The sequence below is a fragment of the Natator depressus genome, chromosome 1 (genome assembly GCF_965152275.1).
Source record: "Natator depressus isolate rNatDep1 chromosome 1, rNatDep2.hap1, whole genome shotgun sequence".
NCBI lineage: Eukaryota > Metazoa > Chordata > Testudines > Cheloniidae > Natator > Natator depressus.
Genome location: NC_134234.1, coordinates 110810622 through 110830757, shown reverse-complemented (window position 1 = coordinate 110830757; position 20136 = coordinate 110810622). Strand labels below are relative to the sequence as shown.

At 40.8% G+C, this 20136-nt stretch overlaps 1 protein-coding gene across 2 annotated transcripts in view; it reads right to left on the bottom strand.

Annotated features, from left to right (window-relative positions):
* CDC16 (cell division cycle 16) overlaps positions 1 to 20136 on the bottom strand; it is a 64469-nt gene that overhangs the window by 30949 nt on the left and 13384 nt on the right. For both annotated transcript variants that reach the window (XM_074964236.1, XM_074964245.1), the window contains exons 6-12: positions 17824 to 17983; positions 16856 to 16950; positions 15997 to 16130; positions 14538 to 14617; positions 13585 to 13634; positions 5104 to 5177; positions 3128 to 3253 (exon numbers count right to left, since the gene is read on the bottom strand). In XM_074964236.1, coding sequence (XP_074820337.1) covers positions 3128 to 3253; positions 5104 to 5177; positions 13585 to 13634; positions 14538 to 14617; positions 15997 to 16130; positions 16856 to 16950; positions 17824 to 17983 — 719 coding nt within the window. The remainder of the gene's footprint in view (positions 1 to 3127; positions 3254 to 5103; positions 5178 to 13584; positions 13635 to 14537; positions 14618 to 15996; positions 16131 to 16855; positions 16951 to 17823; positions 17984 to 20136) is intronic.

The following is a 20136-nucleotide window of genomic DNA, read 5'->3' as shown; positions in this document are numbered from 1 at the left end:
CTTTTTCTCTTGAGATCTTTTAGATGAAGAAGCAGGTTTCTGTACCAGCTCTGTTATGTGGTGCAAAATGGCAGGTCTCAGTCCCACTCTTTCCTGCACCGACAGTAATGGCTCTCTTCAACAGTTCCTCTTCTCTCTCGGCACCAGCTGTAGTGGCTCCTTTGAAGAGCTCTTCTTTGCTCCTGCCACCGGAGAGCAAAGGGTATGTCTACCCTATTGCTGCTACAGCAGCACTGCAGCTACTTTCCTGTAAACAATTCCTACACTGATGGAAGACGTTTTCCCATCCATGTGGGTAATCCCCCTCTCCGAGAGGCTGTAGTTAGGTTGACCGAGGAATCCTTCCATTGACCTAGCCATGTCTATACCAGGGGTTAGGACAACCTAACTATGGTGTTCAGAGCATGAAATTTTTCACAGCACTAGGCAACCATAGCTAGATCGACTTACATTTTAGGTGTAGACCAGTCCTTTAGAGTCATTCAGTCCTCTAACAATGGGGGTATCTGCCTCCTCTAATTGACCTTTCTGAATTTCATATTTTTAAATGCTTCTGATTTAGCTGTCACATTTCTGGTGACAGGAGCATTGGCGAGGTAAGTTTTGAAAACAGAAGCCTTTGTACCAAGTTCATGCTCTGAGTCAGACATAGCTCTCATGGACCTTTCCATAAGAAAAAGCTGAAGTGCCTCTCCTTTTGTGTGTGCTTCTTGAAGGACTTGCAAATCACACACTTAGCAACAATATGTTGCTCAACCAGACAGTAAAGGCACCTGTTGTAGGTGTCAGTCACAGGAACAACCCCCCTACAGAGGGACCTGACTTGAAGCCCAGAGATTTGGGCTCTGCCATAAATTGCTTTTTTCCCCATACCCACTGCAAACAAGCTAACTGAAACAGTAACAAGTGCACTAACCTACTACCTATAAATAAACTAACTACCAACTATCAGACTAAATGCTAAGGAACAAGATTACTACAGAGGGACACTTATGTTGTTACAACTCACTGCCTAAAGCGATTGGGGTTCCTGTGCCGTTTATGCCCTGTGAGGGTGCAGGGGGGAGGCATACAGGATGCATGGACCACCCCTACTGGACACTGCTAGTGAAAATGTTCCAAACGCCTATGCTGGGATACATGGACACTAAATGGGATCCACATGTGCAGTAACTCAAGGAAGAATATGTATTATGTAACACTATATTAAATAGATTCCAAATGAAGTACTAATCTGAAGAGTACCTTGAGGGGAAAATATTTAGTGTAAGAAGTTAATTCTAATGTTTACTAGTATTTTAGCCTAGAAATATGTATTTCCCTTTCCTATCCCCAAGTTAATTCTGAGTTTAATCCAGGTTTGCTTCGTCACCTATAAACTGAAAACGAAGATAACTGGACTTTAATGACACACTAGGTAGTAACGCTATCTAAACTTTTAAACTGTAAGCAATAATCTAATACTAATGATGTATTCAACAAGCAGAAGGATTATGGAACACTACTTATAATCTTTTTCCTCCCTTGTTTTCAACATAAGAACGGCCATACTGGGTCAAACCAAATGTCCATCTAGCCCAGGATCCTGTCTTTTACGCCAGTGGCCAATGCCAAGTGCCCCAGAGGGAATGAACAGAACAGGTAATCATCAAGTGATCCATCCCCTGCAGTCCATTCCCAGCTTCTGACAGAGGCTAAGGACACCATCCCTGCCCATCCTGGCTAATAGCCATTGATGGACCCTATCCTCTATGAATTCATCTACTTCTTTTTTGATCCCTGTTATATAGCCTTGGCCTTCACCACATCCTATGGCAAGAAATTCCACAGGTTGACTGTGCATTGTGTGAAAATACTTCCTTTTGTTTTAATCCTGCTGCCTATTAATTTCATTTGGTGACCCCTAATTCTTGCGTTATGAGGTGTATAAAACACTTCCTTATTTACTTTCTCCACACCAGTCATGATTTTATAGACCTCTATCATATCCCACCCCCTTAGTCATCTCTTTTCTAAACTGAAAAGTCCCAGTCTTATTAATCTCTCCTCATACGGAAGCCGTTCCATACCCCTAGTAATTTTTGTTGCCCCTTTTTGAACCTTTTCCAATTTCAATATCTTTTTTGAGATGGGGAGACCACATCTGCACGCAGTATTCAAGATGTGGGTGTACCATGGATTTACAGAGAGGCAATATTATATTTTCTGTCTTATTATCGATCCCTTAACGATTCCCAACATTCTGTTAGCTGTTTTCTCTGCTGCTGCACATTGAGTGGATGTTTTCAGAGAATTATCCACAATGATTCCAAAATCTCTTTCTTGAGTAGTAACAGTTAATTTAGACCCCACCATTTTATATTTATAGTTGGGATTATGTTTTCCAATGTGCATTACTTTGCATTTATTAGCACTGAATTTCATCTGCCATTTTGTTGCCCAGTCACCCAGTTTTGCAAGATCCCTTTGTAACTCTTCACAGTCTGCTTTGGACATAACTATCTTGAGTAGTTTTGTACCATCCTCAAATTTTGTCACCTCACTGTTTACCACTTTTTCCAGATCATTTATGAATATGCTGAACAGTACTGGTCCCAGTACAAACACCTGGGGGACACCACTATTTACCTCTCTCCATTCTGAAAACGGACCATTTATTCACACTCTTTGTTACCTAGCTTTTGACAAGTTACTGATCCATGATAGGACCTTCCATCTTATCCTATGACAGCTTACTTTGCTTAAGCGCCTTTGGTGAGGAACCTTGTCAAAGGCTTTCTGAAAATCTAAGTACACTGTATCTACTGGATCACCCGTGTCCACATGCTTATTGACTCCCTCAAAGAATTATAGTAGATTGATGAGGCACGATTTCCCTTTACAAAAACCATGTCAGCTCTTCCCCAACAAATCATATTCATCTATGTGTCTGATAATTCTGTTCTTTACTATAGTTTCAACTAGTTTGCCTGGTACTGAAGCTTCCATTTGAGTTATTGCCTTAAGTATATTTTTATTAATGAAAAAAGTAATGTAGGTTAATAAATGAATATTCATAAGTCGATAGTTTTTTAAGCCTTTCAGAATTTCATTCTATATAAAATGGCATTGTCTACTTTTGACATACCCTTTCATCAGCTGTGCTGCTGTGAAGTAAGCAGCCATTGCTTGGTCATGCTCACTCTCAACTGCAAACGAATGTCCATATGCTATCCAAGCTGGTCCGTAGGTTCTCTCAAGTGTAGTGGCTTTGCTAACACACACACACACACACACAAGAAATCAGACCAACACATTATAATTACATCTGAAATTCATTATATTCATTTTATTGGAACACTTAAACAGTAAGCCTGCTCAAGTATAAATAGTCTGTGTACTCACGTATATATTTAATAAATTTGCAGTAAACTAATGAGTGTTTAATAAAGAAGTTTGTCTCTAAACAATCATCATACTGGTGAAAGCTTACCTTTTGACACACATTATTTGACACTTTAATAGAATGTATTATTCTCATTTTCTAAACTGATTTTAGCAAATTTCTAAACTATATTATTTAGATAGTGTTAAGCGTGCATAGTGAAACACCAAAGGTAAACTAAATTTAACAGAATGAATGCATGCAGAAGAGGTATATGGTTTTTATATCTACACATAAATCTTAGAGACACCAACAAAAAGCAAACAGAAAAACAATTACATTAGAAAATCCATCTCTATTCATGCAGTGTAAACAATGTTAAACATGTGAAAGTGGAAAATGGTAATGTCAAATTATGAAGTTTCTATGTTGTACTTAGGCCATGTCTACACTAGCACTTATGTTGGCAAAACTTTTGTCGCTCAGGCATTTGAAACCACCCTTGAGTAACATAAGTTTTGCTGGTATAAGTGCTCACATGCGCCAGCACTATGTTGGCGGGAGACACTCTCCCACAGACATAGCAACCGCCACTCATTAAGCTGGTTTTATTATGTCGACGGGAGAGCTGTGCCTCTGTAAGCTTGTAAGTGTAGACATAGTCTGTGGGTGGAAATATTGCTAATGTGACTGCAAAAGTCTGGGCTTGCCTAAGGCAAGCCTATTGTTCTCCATTCCAGACAGCTGCCCTGCCTGGGAAAGAAAGTGTTTGACACCTCTTTGAAGGACTGTCACCAAAAAGCCATCAAAACTGCAATTTAGGGTCAAAAACGTTGATCATCTGCCAAATACTGACCTATAGCCAAGGAACAATAGTGTCCATACACAAGAGCCCACAAGAAGGGGGCAAGCATGACTGGAGTGTCTGTGCCATGTGCTGAAATTGAGAAGCTCCAGAAACTGAGGCCCTATTTAAGAGCAGAGACTCTGTGAAGGGAGCCAACCATCACCACCAGACAGACATGAAGGAGAGAGGGGGCTGGAGGGACTCTGTCCAGCCTGAAACACTGACAAATTTCAGACTCACAGAAGAGATGACATCAGAGATGGGGAAGGTGCATCTCAGGACTTTTGTTATTTAAAAAAATCTGTAACACTCAAGCGCTTTAAGAATAAATTCACTGTGGTTAAGAAACACCTTTGCTAAGTCTGTGTTCCTTGTTTTCTTGCCACTGTGTTTCCAAAGGGGTTAATTAGAAGCCCAGAATGCCCACAGCCCAGGTGGAACTCTGAGGGAGTCTGCGTGGATGACAGTATCCCACAACCCAAGGAACGGCATCAGACAAGATGTCTAAGCTTGAAAGTATGCTCTACAGTTCCAGAGCATCTCTAGAATTAGAATCAGTTGGAAGCACATGGGACCCAGCGACTGGGTTCACGTCGAATGGCAGGGTGACTATATCCCCCATATGAGACCAGTTTGTAACAAAACATTTTTGATTGATTGCAGTATCAAAGGATTGCCATAGCAAAGAAAGGGTAAACACAGGGGACGTACAGCAGCCAGGATTACTGGGTTTCTGTAATTACATTTATTTATAATGAACAGCTCTTGTGTAATACTTTTATAGTTAACTATTCTTTATTTGAAAATTAAATCCTGAATAATACTGACCTAACAAGTCATAAACAACACAATAATAAATCTAATATTATTGGATATGAAGTTAAGCTTTTACCTGAGATATCTTCTGGCATGTTCATTTTTGTGACCGACCATGAGATAATAGCATCCTACCGCAAACCATGAGACCTAAACATCAATGTCAAAAGAACAATACTAAGACTACAGCAGATGACGAAAATGATACATCTACAAATAACGATACAGGACAGGAAACAGGTAGCATTTAGAGAAGTTACAATATTTTGCTTGAAGTCATCACTCTCAGAGTTTCAAATTATTATAGCAGCATCTACTAGCACAGCTAGACCCGTTTCCACTATAAACAGTTTTGAGTGATTTGTAACTCATCCATTTAAAGCCTCACCTAAAATAGGGCTCAAAATTAGTTAAGACATTATGTTTATACACAGAATAAGAGGGCCCACACATGGAGTTAAAAGGAAAACTTCAAGTGCAGACTAGCTCTTAGAAAAAATGGAAAGGAAGGAAAAAAAATCCTGAATGTATTCTATTTTTCTCTCAACTTTTATAACTTGGTCAAAGATTTAAAGGGTGGTACTCAAAGGAACCAATTGCAAATTACTTTCAATGAGTATTAAGCACTTAACTAACACCAACAGTCATTTGCCACTGATGTCTTTGAATACCCTCTTAGGCTATGACTACATTTAGCTGTAACACTTCAGTGTAGATGCTTAGGCTTGGTCTACACTACAAAGTTAGTTCGACATAAGCCACCTTGTGCTGACCCAGTTGTGCATGTATCTATGCTTAAATTTGCCTCCTACCTACACAAGTGCCCTGTTACAGCAACACAGTAACACCACCTCCCCAAGCAGCACTGAGCCATGTACTCAGGTCGATGCAGTGAGAGTGCAGATACTGCAATATTTATGTTGACCCTAACAGTCTTCCAGCAGCTGTCCCACAATGCCAGATACTGACCACTCTGGTCTCAATTGTGAATTCCACTGCCCAGGGGTCACAAAGACTAGAAGGCCCGCCTCCCCTTTAAAGCCCTGCAATTTTTTGTAATGTCTTTTCCTGATTGTCCAGCTTGGCAAGCACATTTAACAGCTCCTCGCTGTTGTGTGCAACTGCCACGCTAACCATGCTGGCTTCATGCTCCAGATGCACTCCAGCTTGGAGCAGACAGGAGATATTAGATCTTCTGGGCCTGTGGGAAGAAGAGATTGTGCTAGCACAGCTATAGACCAGCCATAGAAACATGGATATTTATGAGCAGATTGCATGGGGATGCAGGAGAAGCGGTACAACAGGGACCAGCAGCAGTGGTGTGTGAACGCAAAAGGATCTGAGTCAGGCATATCAGAAAGCCAGGGGGGCCAACAGTCACTCAAATGCTGTGCCGCAGACCTGCTGCCTTTACAAAATGCTGCACGCCATATTTGGCAGAGATCAATCGCCACTGTGGATACTTCCGAGGAGGTCAAGCCAGAGGCCACTGACATGAACAGTGAGGAGAACTGGGGACATGCAACCAGGGGGGTCCATCTATTCTGTGAGCCAGAATCAAGCTTCTGCCCAGTTACGAATGTGCTTGAAGAATTTGTGGGTCAAAGGTGGAACCTGAGAGAGAAATTCTCTGAAGCTATTATACTTCTCCTAAGAGGAGTTTCTTCTCCTTATTAATAAGCCACCAGTCAGTGGCGTGGGAAAGCACCATTCAATAGCACCACTGCAGCATGCAGGCTAGCAGCATACGTGCCTGGGCAGCTTCAGGACACCAGCAGCAGCTGTGCTCCCTGTGCCTTTGTTTCCCTCAAGAGTAAGCTAAAATCACCACTGCCTGTGGAAAATGGTACCAGTATTCAGTACCATTGCCCTATACTCAGTTGAATGCAACAGAGCAATTCCCTCCTTATTTCCCTCACCGCTGGCAGGCTATACTCACCAGGGCTGATGCTGTGAGCATGCACAAGCACTCCAAAGCAGAAGTGTCAATAAGCATGTCTTGTTTAAAACTTTAGGGGAGCCAGGGAAAGGAGTTCTGAATCATAACTTTCACTTTCTGTTGTGACTATATCCGTGTGTTTTATCTACAGCTGCTGCCACTGCGGCCTTCAAGGATTCCTCCTCCACACCCACAGAACACCTGAGCCAGATAAGGAGGAGAACGAAGAGGACTCTGGATACCATGTTCCATGAGGTACTGCAAGCCAGTCCTTTATCAGACTATTAGCAAAAGGGCCTGGAAGGTGAATATTGCAGACAGCCTGGAGAAGGGGAGAGTGCACAGGAGAAAGGCCTAGGAGTCCCAGAAGGAAAAGGAGAGGGAGATACACCAGGACATAATGGGATTTCTCTGGCACCAAACACAGATGCTGCAGACTCTTGCCTCACTTAGCAATCCATGGAGAACTCCATTACAGCACCACCCTTCACACCCCCTCAACATTCCACATGGTATCAGAGGCTGCATCCCTCCTCCTACCACTCTACCCCGGGGGGACATTAAGGACAACCACAGCTTCACACACACAAGCAATCCCTTGTTAAGTTTTGTTCATTAATTTATTGCATTTTTAATGAATTGGATTTTAAATTGCATCAACTTTATTTTGCACTGGTTTTCTTACTGAATAAAAGTCTATTATTTGGAAAATAATTTATCTTTATTAATTCACAACATATGCTGCAGAGTGCTTAGCAATTCTGAAAGCACCTAGTCGCCTGTTACAGTACAGTGTGACAACCATTAGGATCAATGACAAACAGTCTAATAATAATAATAAATGTACAACAAGCACCGCAAAATTAATAGGTGCATTGACAGCGCTATATTAATAGATATACAGCAAGCACCACACAATTCCTAACAGGCCTCAAAATAGCAAGGCCAGGTAGAGCACAGTACACCACAACATATTACTGTGGCTCAATGTTGAAGCGCTCTTTAAAAGCCTCCCTGAGCCATAAAGCTCTGTGCTGAGCTCTTCTAATAGTCCTTGTGCTTGGCTGTTCAATCTCAGCAGATAGCAGCTCTAACTCCATCCTCTAACCCAGCAGCAACTTCTCCCCCTCTGTTTCACAGATACTATGCATGGCACAGCAGGCAGCTATAACCATTGGAAGTTTTTTTTTTCCACTGAGATCCCATCTTGTGAGTAAACAGCAACAGTGTCCCTTCAATCTACCAAAAGCACATTCAACTGTTATTCTTCTCTTGCTGAGCTGGTAGCTGAATCTTTCCTTGATGCTGTCAAGGTGGACAGTGTATAGCTTCATGAGCCAAGGGAGCAAGGGGTGTGCTAGTCCCCCCCAGGATCGCTACTGACAGTTCAATACCACCAAAGGTAATCTGCTGGTCGGGAAAGAAAGTCCCTGCTTGTAAGTTTCTGAACAGTCTTGTGTTCTTAAAAGATGTGAGCAATATGCACCTTCCCTGAGCTGACAAGACTGATGTCAGTGAAGCATCCCCAGTGATGCAACAATGCTTGCATAACCATAGAAAAGTAGCCCTTTTTGTTGATATACACTATGGCAAGATGGTCTGGCGCCAAAATAGGATTGTGTGTGCCATCTATTGAGCCACTGCAGTTTAGGAACTGCACTGATGCAAATCCATCCACTATGTCCTGCACATTGCTGACAGCCACAAATCCTGTGTAGGAGGAAATGATTAATGGGCCTGCACACGTGCATGACAACAGGCCAGGCAGTGGATTTTCCAACTCCAAAATGTTTTTTCACTGACCGGTAGCAATCCAGCATTGTAATTTCCACAGTGCAATCACCACTCGCTTCTCCACTGTCAGTGCAGCTCTCATCCTGCATCCCAGTGCTGAAGGGCTGGGGTGAACTCAGTATTCAGGAATGTGGCTTTGTGCATTCGAAAGTTATGCAGCCACTGCTCATCATCCCAAGCCTGCATAACAATTTGATCCCACCAGTCAGTGCTTATTTCTTGGGCCAGAAGCAGTGTTCCAGCACCAGCAGCTGCTCTGGGAATGCCATCAACAACCCTGAATTGGTTCTTACTATGTCCCACAGTTATTTGTCCTCCAAGAATTGTCATGTTCCCTGCGGATTCTGTTGCTTTTATGGCTCTGGAAATACTGGAGGATTATGTGTCCTGTGCTTGGAATGCTTATAACAATAATGCAGAGAGCTGTGCAGGTTCCATGTTTTCTGTCTGCCATCCTCTGACAGTAGAAAGGCCACAAGGGTTCATGGGATTTTTAAAAAAAGATGGAAAAATTATGAGATATGGATGATATTATGGGATGGAGACAGTTACACACTGGTAAGTTGACCCCTTGCTCCCAGTCACCCTGTGCAACTCATTTCTGCACATCATGCGCCGCCAAAACTTCCCAAAATACAGCGCGCTGGAGGGTGGTTGCATACTGGGATACCTACCCATGGTGCACTGTGCTGTGCATTGACATCAGCACTCCTGGTGAGTTCATTCAGTGCCGATACAAGGAGCCAAGTATGCACAAGCACACATGATACACTTAATGCAGCAGCTTTATGCCGGTGTAACTTGCATCAACCAAAGTTTGTAGTGTAGACATTGCCACTATATAGTGATGGGAGGGGTTCTCCCATTGCTGTATATAATCTACCTCCCCCAGAGGCGGTAGGTAGGCCAAAAGAAGAATTCTTCTGTCAGCCTAGCATTGTCTACACCAGGGATTAGGTTGGTTTAACTACGACTCTCCAGGGTGTGGATTCGTCACACCCTTGAGAAACGTAGCTTTGTCAATGTAACTTTTCAATGTAGACCATCCCTCAGTGTTTGAAAAAAAAAAAAAAAGGAGAAAGAGGAGGAATTTTGTATGAACTTAGTGTATTACATGAATTCATTTTATTATAATTTAAATTTTTCTTTTTAACGCTTGAACATCTCAGCTGAGTTACTTGGAAAAATGGCCTTTGCATGTGCACATCAAGTATATATTCGAACTGTCTTACCTAAGAGGTTAGCAGTATATAAAACAATGAAACCATAACATATCCATTGATATTTTAACAGGTTCAATGAATCCTCAATTCAGTTGCAACAACAGAATTGTGTTATGCAATGTGCAAATTGTAACAATTCTATCAACACTGTAACCGAACAGAATAGAAAGAGCACCTTTTTAGATGCGTGAAATGTGGTGGCAGTTACGGTCACTGCAAGAACCAGGCTTGGTAATAACTCAAGGTTATAATTCAACGTGTTCATAAAGACCACTAGTGTAAGTGTGCCATCTCATGTTTTCAGTTATGGGATATACCCTGGCACCAAGCCTCAGGAATCTTCTAGAAAAGCAATGGTTGCTGGGAATGCATCCTTGAACATTCAAAGCAGAGGTTATAAGAAGTCAGAGAGGTCCCAATTACTGTCTCAGTTCCTTCCGCTAAAGCCCCAAATTATTAAGAAAGCAGAATTCCAAGGAAGAGGAGATAGGTGAGCAAGTAGTATGAATATGCAGAATCAACATTTTTGAAGAACTAATTACAAGTAAGTACCCTTTCTTCCATCCTCAAACTTTCCTTTGCATACTCTCATTGGAGGAAGTCTAGCTAGCAATACTATTTCCCCATTAATGTTGGCTGAGAAATAATGATTAAACAAGGACTGCAAAGTAGTCCTTCCAAAGCAAGCATCAGATCTATGCTCCAAGTCAAAGAGAGTAGTGCTGCATAGATCTGAACATAATTGCAAATAGCAGCACTGCAGTTTTCTGTTATGGAATCAGGTCATCTAGCTTAGCCCCAGGAGAGTGAGCCCTAAGACTTTTAAGTACTGTCACCCCACCATAACATGTCTCATTGCGAAGGTTAAGATTTTGTCACGGTTATTTTTAGTAAGTCACAGGCAGGTCACAGGCCATTAACAAAACTTCACGGAAGCCCATGGCCTGCCCGACTTTTACTAAAAACAACTGGGACAAAATGGGAAGGTGGGGGGTCCAGCACGCACTGCTGCTGTGCTCTGGGGGCCCTCTGCTGCCCATGGCGGCTGGGAGCTGTAGGGGGACCCCTGCTGTGGCTGGGAGCTGCAGGGCTAGCGGCTGGGAGCTGCAGGGCCCTACCAGCTGACAGCTTCAGCCCCGCTGCCCCGGGACAGAAGCGGAAAATGTCATGGAGATGTCTAGAAGTCACAGAATCTGTGGCTTCCATGACTGCTGTGACATAATCTTAGCCTTACTCATTGCATAATCTAACCCCTTTCAACAGGTTTTGAGCAGAAATGCCATTCCATTTACAAAGCTACAAAAAGTTCAGATGGCTTCCTCCATACGCTGATTCTAGACAAACAGAAATTCAAAGCTGACATCAAGAACATCCAAACTAATTTCCCCATGGATGAGAATGTTTTTGAAATAAAGACAAAAGATTAATAGTCTGATTTAGCTGGAAATCGGACATTATTTTAGACAAGAATTATGAAGGAGCACAAAATGCAATATTGTCCCAGGAGATACAGTAAATGAAGGATCAGCCAACAAAGCCTTCGGCTCATTTACTCTTCTCTCAGAAGTAGTTGTGATTAAAAGTGTTATGTACAGCGACAGTCATAGTAAAACAGTCTCTCAAAGGTTCAAAATGTGCATCCATTAACTATGTCAGCATTCAGTTGAAATCCCATATTTGGACAGATTTTTTTGAAAGGTATAGCTCGTGAAAAAGCATTATCCAGCCCTTTGAGGAAATTCGTGAGAGTGGGATGGCTGAAGACTTTTGATTTGTCAATAGGAGAGTACTCTGCCCAGATGGCAGACAGCTTCACTTACACTGACAACAAGAGGATGCTAAAGGACTTCAGACATAATAATAGATGAAATAGGGATAAAATATGGAAACAGGTTGTTATCTGCCATCCACAGAGAAAGCTGTTTCTATTTCTGGGAGTAGCATTCCAATGGCTGAAGTTACCTAAAGACTAACCATCTAAAATGACTGCGCCACCCCCCCCCCCCCCCAATTAAAAACTAAGAAAAATTTTCCAGGCACAGATTGAAGTGTAAGTGTGCACATCTTACACTTACACATCTGCAACTAGCCATACAAAAGCCAGTCAGGAAATTCTAAACTCAGCCTCAAATATTAAGTACCACAAGGGGGGCAACTGCACCATGCAGAAGGCCAGAAGGTTCCTGGAGCTCGATAGCATTGGGTGGAAGTTTGAATCCCACATGTAGAATTATGCAGCTTTCACTCTAAAGGAGGACTTTGAATTCTGAGCAGATAATCTAAAATTTAGATTAGTGGGTTTTTTTTAACATTAAAGATTTGTTTTCTAAAAAAGAGAAAACTATGATCAATCACACAATCAAAGAAAGTTGTTTGCTGTGTTGGTCCCCGGATATTAGAGACACACAGTTGGTGACGTAATATCTGTTATTGGACCAACGTCTGTTGGTGAAAGACAAGATTTCAAGCTGACTCAGAGCTGAAGAAGAGCCCTATGTAAGCTTAAAAGCTTGTCTCTTTCACCATCAGACTTTGACCCAATAACAAATAATGTCTGCCTACAAATCAAACAAATGCAACTCAGATTCATAGAAACATATAAAATAAATGTATTTTAAATTCACTGATACCAGTGATGATGGGACATTCTCCAAACATTGCGTTTATATAAATAGTTTTTATATTTGCACAGGTTATGTGTTTAGTTGAAAGAGTATTTGCTGAATACCTGAAGCTGTATTTATTTCAACGTACAGTACCCTAGATACATGCTCAATCATGTATCGGTAGATTCCATCACATAGGTGGAACATTGTACCTCCATGCATTGTTAAAGTTGGTAGTAAGCAGTGAATTGTGTGCATAGTGCATTAATTTTCAAACTACCAGAACGTTTATAAAACAAACTTATTCAAACGCCTAAAAATCACTGATACCAAGTCTATCCATTTAAAAGACAATGCCTTTTGAGTTATCTATGCAAAAAGCATTGGGAACAATTCTGTGAAGTGGGGAAAATGTTTTTCCTGTACATATCTCCCCAGTAATGGGGGGAATAGAGTTTTAAGAGATTTAAATCAATTATTTTTTACACAAAGGGTTTTAAACTGCTTAGCAACACCATCTTTTGGAGCATCAGAAGACCCTCACCAATATAAAATGATGAAGGAATGTCAGTTATGTAGTACTTCTGAATATGGGAGGAAAATTCTTCCCTGCCTGCTGCAGATAATCATTTTATACTCTGAAGCACAACATTATCTTTTAAGTTACTCAAGTTAAAATAGTAGTGTTAGTAACTGTAAAATGATCTATCTTTTTTTAAATCTAGCTGGAGTATCTGTTTTCATGACCTCCATCAGTGTTAAATTCTACAAACTGAATATATTTTATATAAAGAAGTATTTTTATTCTAAACGGATTGTAAATTTAATCAAATTTTGGTACAGGACAAAAAAAGAAAGCAATTAACTATTTCCACACTATCACTTCCTGAGTCTGAATTCTAGTTGTTCAAAGTGATCATTAAATTACAATTTCTGTTGCTTTTACTTATGCAAAGCTGGAGGAACACACACTATAGTGACCTATAACAACTTACAGGATTATTTGGGTACAAATCCACCAATTTATGAGAAAGATAGAATAGCTCTGTATGGGTGAAAAAAAAAAGAAAATTAAAGCATGTCAAACACGAACACATATTTTGGCCAATACACTTTTCTAAAGTAGCACTAAATCATTTCATATTACAAATTGAAAATTAGTATATAAACTCAAATATTCCATTCTTTAAAGTCTCATTTCCAGCTGTTTCCAAAGACCTCCAAGCTCTTCTTTGGAAAGAGCATGGATAACTGTACAAACAGCTGGAAACAAGAAGCAGATGTCTAAGCTACACTATTGTAGTTGCCACAGGGATGTTGAGTACTTGTGAACAGCATCTTATGGAAAAGAGATATGTGATTGCAAATGGGACAGGAGCCAGCTTGTGAAACACTCTCTATTAAGATGAAGTTCACACTATGAAAGTTTGAAAACTTATGGCATACACAATAGATATGCTCACATATTTTGTGGTTCCAAGTAGCCACTTTTGAAAATTTCCCCCTATATTTGTTTAAAATACATTTTTTTCATTGTTTGAAATAAAAAAGTTAGGCTGTTGAACACATGTCAGAACTTAAGCAATAACAGGTTGGCTCACAGTACTGATTCATTGGCTGCACAGCCCAAGGGATAAGACACAGAGAAGACTGATAAAGGGTACAGGAATACCATTTACATGAGTTCTCTTCCCTGTGCAGCTTGCCAAATCCCTGTTGTGAGGGTTTTTTCCCTTTTCCCTCCCTCTTTATGGCCATCCTGTGGAAACTGCATGCAGAGGGTCAGATCTTTTCTGCTGGCTCAAGTCTAAGAGTTGTTGAGAAAACTTGGTTTTATTTTTAGAGGCTACCCTAAAGACAGCAGGAAAATAACCTAAGTGTCCTTTAAAAATAAAAACCTATATTTGACTCTGATCATATTAAAAATTTAGTCAATAATATTTCTCACCATTTGCTTTATTCAGCTCCACGAGTGTCCCTATGTGCACAGGTAAACAATTGGCATGGAAAGGATCTTTTTCCATTACTCTAAAAATACAAAAACAGCAAGGATTATTATAAAATAAAATGTTAAAATCATTTAATTGAGTTGGAGACAAATTACTGTTATATAGTGAGCAATTAGCGCTTTAAATCAATCTATAATAATCATGATCTCTTCACAAGTGGTCATTCCCTGATAGCATAATAAAGCCTAACCACACAACAGAACAGTTAGAACTAATTTAGCTAAACAGATAAATTAACGAGAAATTCTGACAGATGAAACAGACATTAGGAAAACTGAATACAATTTGCACTATATTTGTTTCACATTTAGCTACCAAATGAATGCAGAGTATGTAGTTTTCTGTCCATCCATCCTGTAGGACCCACAAGCTCTGGCTGGAACATAAGAAACCTTAATATATTCCCTTTTACTCTCTGCCCTCCTCAAATGGCCTTGCATCATAACCATCTCTCTTGTGAACAGGAATGCACAGCACCTTTCTACAGAACCCCTTACATCAAAGGCACTATTTTTAGATTCCAAGCACTGAAAAGGGAAACCCCAAAACCATGTTTCAAGCTGCAACAGTTTAGTTTCCTTTTTTCAAATATCTGAGAGCATGGGAATTGCCCAGAGGAGCATTTAATGCCCTAAAATGTCCCAGAGTCTTTCACTATAGGAAGCCCAAAATTTTGCAAGGATTCAGACTTCTGAGGAGACTCCCACCGCAAAGGCTCAAAAGTCTGTCACAACTCTCCTTCTGACAAAAGGCAGCTGGACAAATCCCTGTGGAGTTCATAACGCACCTTCATGTTGAGCAGTGTGACGGGTGGGAAGAGGGTGCTAGAAAATGAACACAAGGGGTGAAATCCTGGCTCCACTGAAGTCAGTAGGAGCTTTGCTATTTGCCTCAGTGCGGCCATGATTTCACTCCAGGTGCTGCACTTCCCAACAGGGCTTAGTATTATGCCTCTGCAGTATTCCCAAACCATGCCAGTACTGGACTCAAGGTTGTATCCCATATGGCAATGTCTTGGCTTGCTTTGGTCAACCAAAAGATTTACTATATTTTGAAATAAAAGTTAAAACTTTCAAACCTTCATTTCATAAGACCACTATTTTAAGAGGGCTCACCTGGAGAAAATGTAGGGGTTAACATAAGGCAGCATTATATAAAGCTCAAGTATTTTGCTTTGTGCCACACAGTAAAACAAATGTACTTTTACAACACCAAATGCTAGAGTCAACTGCATGTTTACTGTAGATGAGATATTAGCTTGCAAAATATACATTAGACAACTGAGTCAATAATATATTTGGGTGAACTTGTGGTTATACAGAGTTTATTTCTGCATGCCATCTGAAAAGTAGCAAAATGAAAATTCAAATAAATATCAAAGTTTTTTCATGTACTTACACAGAAGTAAGCTTGTAGCACATTTTGAAGTCACAGTTATAATAATGCCTTTCAGCTAAGGACACTACTACATCCAGATTGTCCTGAAGACCATCTACAGATTCAGGAATTATTGTTTCACTTGGCTTATTATACTGAAAAACATAATTGTAACATAAATATGATATAAAATGGGAAAACCCAAGCATCGTTCTATCAATATTTGTTTTTAGTTCTGAAAATGATAATTTAAGGACCTCTGAACCTCAAATTTTGACTCCATATAAAAAGCCAATATTGAGTATAAAACTGTAACTTTTAGGTAATGCATTTCTTTATGACACATTTGGCATAAGCAACTTCCAAAAATGAAAGATATTTGACTGTCAGAATTTGAAGGAGTGTCTCCGAAAAGGACGCAGTGCTGTGAGTGTCATAGCACTAACTGGTTTCAGAGTAGCAGCCGTGTTAGTCTGTATTCGCAAAAAGAAAAGGAGTAAGCTTTCGTGAGCTACAGCTTATGCTCAAATAAATTGGTTAGTCTCTAAGGTGCCACAAGTACTCCTTTTCTTATAGCACTAACTGTTCCATGCTGGCCTATGCTACAATGTTATCTCCAGAAAAAAGCATTTTGGAAGCGATGCATTTAAAGTTAGCCAGAATTAGATGTTTCCATTAAGTAAGGCTATAATATACATTAAAGGAAATGTACATGAAATTGTTACACACTTCTATTAATGGAGAGCTATAATGGCAATTAGGTCATAACACCATAAAAAATTTTTTTTTAAATTATATTTTTGAAGCTAAGGACAAAAACAGTTTTGTATGATACTTACATATGAAGTCAAGATTTCCATAGGATTAATCAGATTTTTACCTTTTTCAGTTTGTTCTCAAACAGAAAATGAAGCAATTCTTGTTCTTCTTCTGTACACTGTTTACCAAGAGGTAGAGATTCAAGAAGCTCTTTTTCTGTGTAAATTAAAAAATATGAACCTGGGGTAAACTATGTTTGAAGTAAACAAAAAAATAAAATTCAACAAGTTGTAAAGAACTGATTTTCATTGAACGCAAGGGCTGTGAAAAGTTTTGTGATGTCCACCCCAATACCACAAAGAAAACAGCACATCATAAATACACCAAACGTGACTGACTGCACTCTGCTATGATAATATTGAGAGATATGGAAGTAAATGACTGAATCTTCTTTGTTTTCAGTCCCTCTTTTTCTACAATTCTAAATTAAAGTTAACATAAAGATGGAGTATCACAGCCTACTGTTTTATACTTATGCTGTAAGCTAAGGTTGTTCACGGAAATGCAAAATGTTGTCTAAAGCAAGGATTCACAACATTTTGGCATCCACGATGCCAAATCCAACTGTGGTTTCTTGCCATAAGCCACCCAAATCCCACAATCCTTTTTTGCTTCAAAAGAGATCACCTAAAAAAAGGCTGCTAACTCTGAGTAGGGAGCACTGGGGCTGCAGGAGGTACTAGTTAGGAGGTGGAAGGGCTGCTTGCTATCTTGCTCCTAGCGCCTGGAAGATTTTATTGATTATCAGTTTATGAGACCCAGTGGTCATACCCTCATGACCCACCCATTGGTTGTGCCCAACAGGTTGAGAAACACTGGTGGTTATTTTTTCCTGAAACCTACAGCTTAAATGATTAACAGTTTTTGCCCATTTAACATAAGCAAAGAGTTGCTAATATTTGGGCATGGAATATTCTCTCAAAATAATTTTAAACTGATTATTCTAACTTTCATCTACTGGACAAAATGTATGGTGAAACTGGAGATGATTTCATTTATATTTGAGAAACAAACACCGCTAATCCAAACCTTCTTGTGCTGTTAGCATATGGTGTGATGTTAAAAAGTCAAATGCTTCAAAGCAGTAAACATCAAGCTTCAAGGCTTCTTTGTAGCTGTACGTTGCCAGGGTTCTATTATCCAGAGCATCATAGATCTTCCCTCGCAAAAGGCAAATAGAACTCTTGATCTAGTGATGGAAAAGCAGGGCTGGAGGTCAGACACTGAATCAATGTATATAATTTGGTTTTGAGCACAAATGAAATGGACTACCTGAAAAGTAAAAAGCATTTCATATATGATGGAATCTGGTTTTTAAATACTGCCTTGATATGTAACATTGTTACTAATAATCTAAAACCAAAATGAATACTACATTAAGCTGTCTACAGCCAAACAAGAATTGGTTAAATACATGACAAAAATAAGTAGACTAATATGCAATAATTCAAACAAAAGCCCTTGAGGGTTATTAAAGAGAGCACTAATTTTACTATACTGTTTCACAACCAGAAGATAACCTCTTTTATTACAGCCCAAATTGTCTTAACTTTTCAGTTTCGCTCTGGTGTTTCTTGAGAAACCTATGAGTAATACCAGAAGCAGTGGAGCTATGTCTGTCACTCAAGAGGATGGCACGCTCTATGTTCACATCTGAAAGATTATCACTGAAACCACAATTAAAATTAAATCTTAAATCCTAGAGAAGTTGATGGTTCAGCCCATGATGGTACTCCAGCTCCCCAAGGGCAACTTCCTAATTGCTACTGCAAGCAGGTACGTGATATCAAATGCTGGTATTTAAGGGTCTGTCTACACTTGGAGTTTTACACTTTAAATGCACACGCTAACTTAATCCAAATTAATACTCAAGTGTAGTCAAGCAACGCCCCATTGACAGAAGCAATGAAGGCCAGGTCTACAGTAAAAAGTTAGGTCAACATAACTGTGTTGCACGGGGTAATGAAAAATCCACCCTTGCATGATGTAGTTATGTCAATCTAACCCCTGGTGTAGACAGTGCTAGGTTGATGGAAGAATTCTCCACTGACCCAACTACACAAGCATAGTTTGACTTCTATAGTTGGGGGGACAGCTCCAGTCAGGCCAATGGGGCCATGCATGGGTGGGCAAATTCCGCACCTGCCTGAAGCTTGCAGTTTGGGGTGGGATGGGGAGGGGGGCAACACACCGCCTGTCCCCCCACCCCAACTATGTCCATACCTAGCTATTGCCTCTCAAGGAAGTGAATTAACTACAGTGATGGTAGAAACCCTCCCATTGCTGTAGTGAGTGCCTACAATGAAGTGCTACAGCAGTTCAGTTGCAGCTGTGCCGCTGCATTCCTAGTGAAGACACAGCCAGTGTGTGACGGGGTGGACTAGGCTCTGAGGCCCCCTGCTGGAGACCTTGTGGCCCTGCTACACCCCTCCCCAGAAAAGGGCAGTAGAGAGGTCCTTCAAGCTACCTAGTGCAGCTGTGTGGGAAGTAGCCAATCAGGGCCCAGCAGGCTAGTATAAGAAGAGCTGCAGGGCCAGAGTGAGTTCAGTTCCTTGCTAGAGCTGAAGGAGTGTGGATGGTGTGTGGCTGGCTGAGGGAGCTGCAGGACCTCAACTGAGGCTGCTACCAGAAGCCAGGAAGAGCGAGAAGGAGCCCTGAGCTGGTTGCAGGGATTCCATCTGGAAAAGGCCCTGAGACAAGGGTGAAGACAGCACAGGACAATGGGGCAGTAGCTCAGGAAATTACAGCAGCAGCAGTGTGATTTAGATAAAGGGACACAGTGACAGCTGCTATCTACAGGTCCCTGGGTTGGGACCTGGAATAGTGAGTGGGCCCGAGGCCCCCAAACCCCCTATTAGTCACTAGGGGAAATGGCCTGAACATTGAGGCACCCCAGAGGGGGAACTGGACTGTAGTGGCCCAACTGAAGAGCTAGGGCCAGAAAGGCCTTGAGAGAGCAAAGACATTGCCTCCAGGGAAGGAGCCCTGGGGCACTGCTCTATTCTGGAGCATGGACAAACAGAAAGACATTACAGAGGGCACTGAGAGAGGCCCCTGTTGGACTTATACCCCAAAAGGGGTTTGCTTTGCTTTTATCTCACAGACAGACAGTGTATGACTTGGCCAGATGGCTCAATCAGTGAAGACCCACCACAAACAGGTAGAGAGAGTGCAGGCACACGCACTCGGCCAGCGGGTGCTCGTGAGAGGTGAGTGCAAATCCGTTACACAGTGTTAACGCCTCATTACAATACTTAAAAGGCAGAGGAAATTCATTCCCTTATTGTTATTTATCTCCAAGAATCTGCAGTCCAACTGAAAGAGATGACAGTTTACATTGTC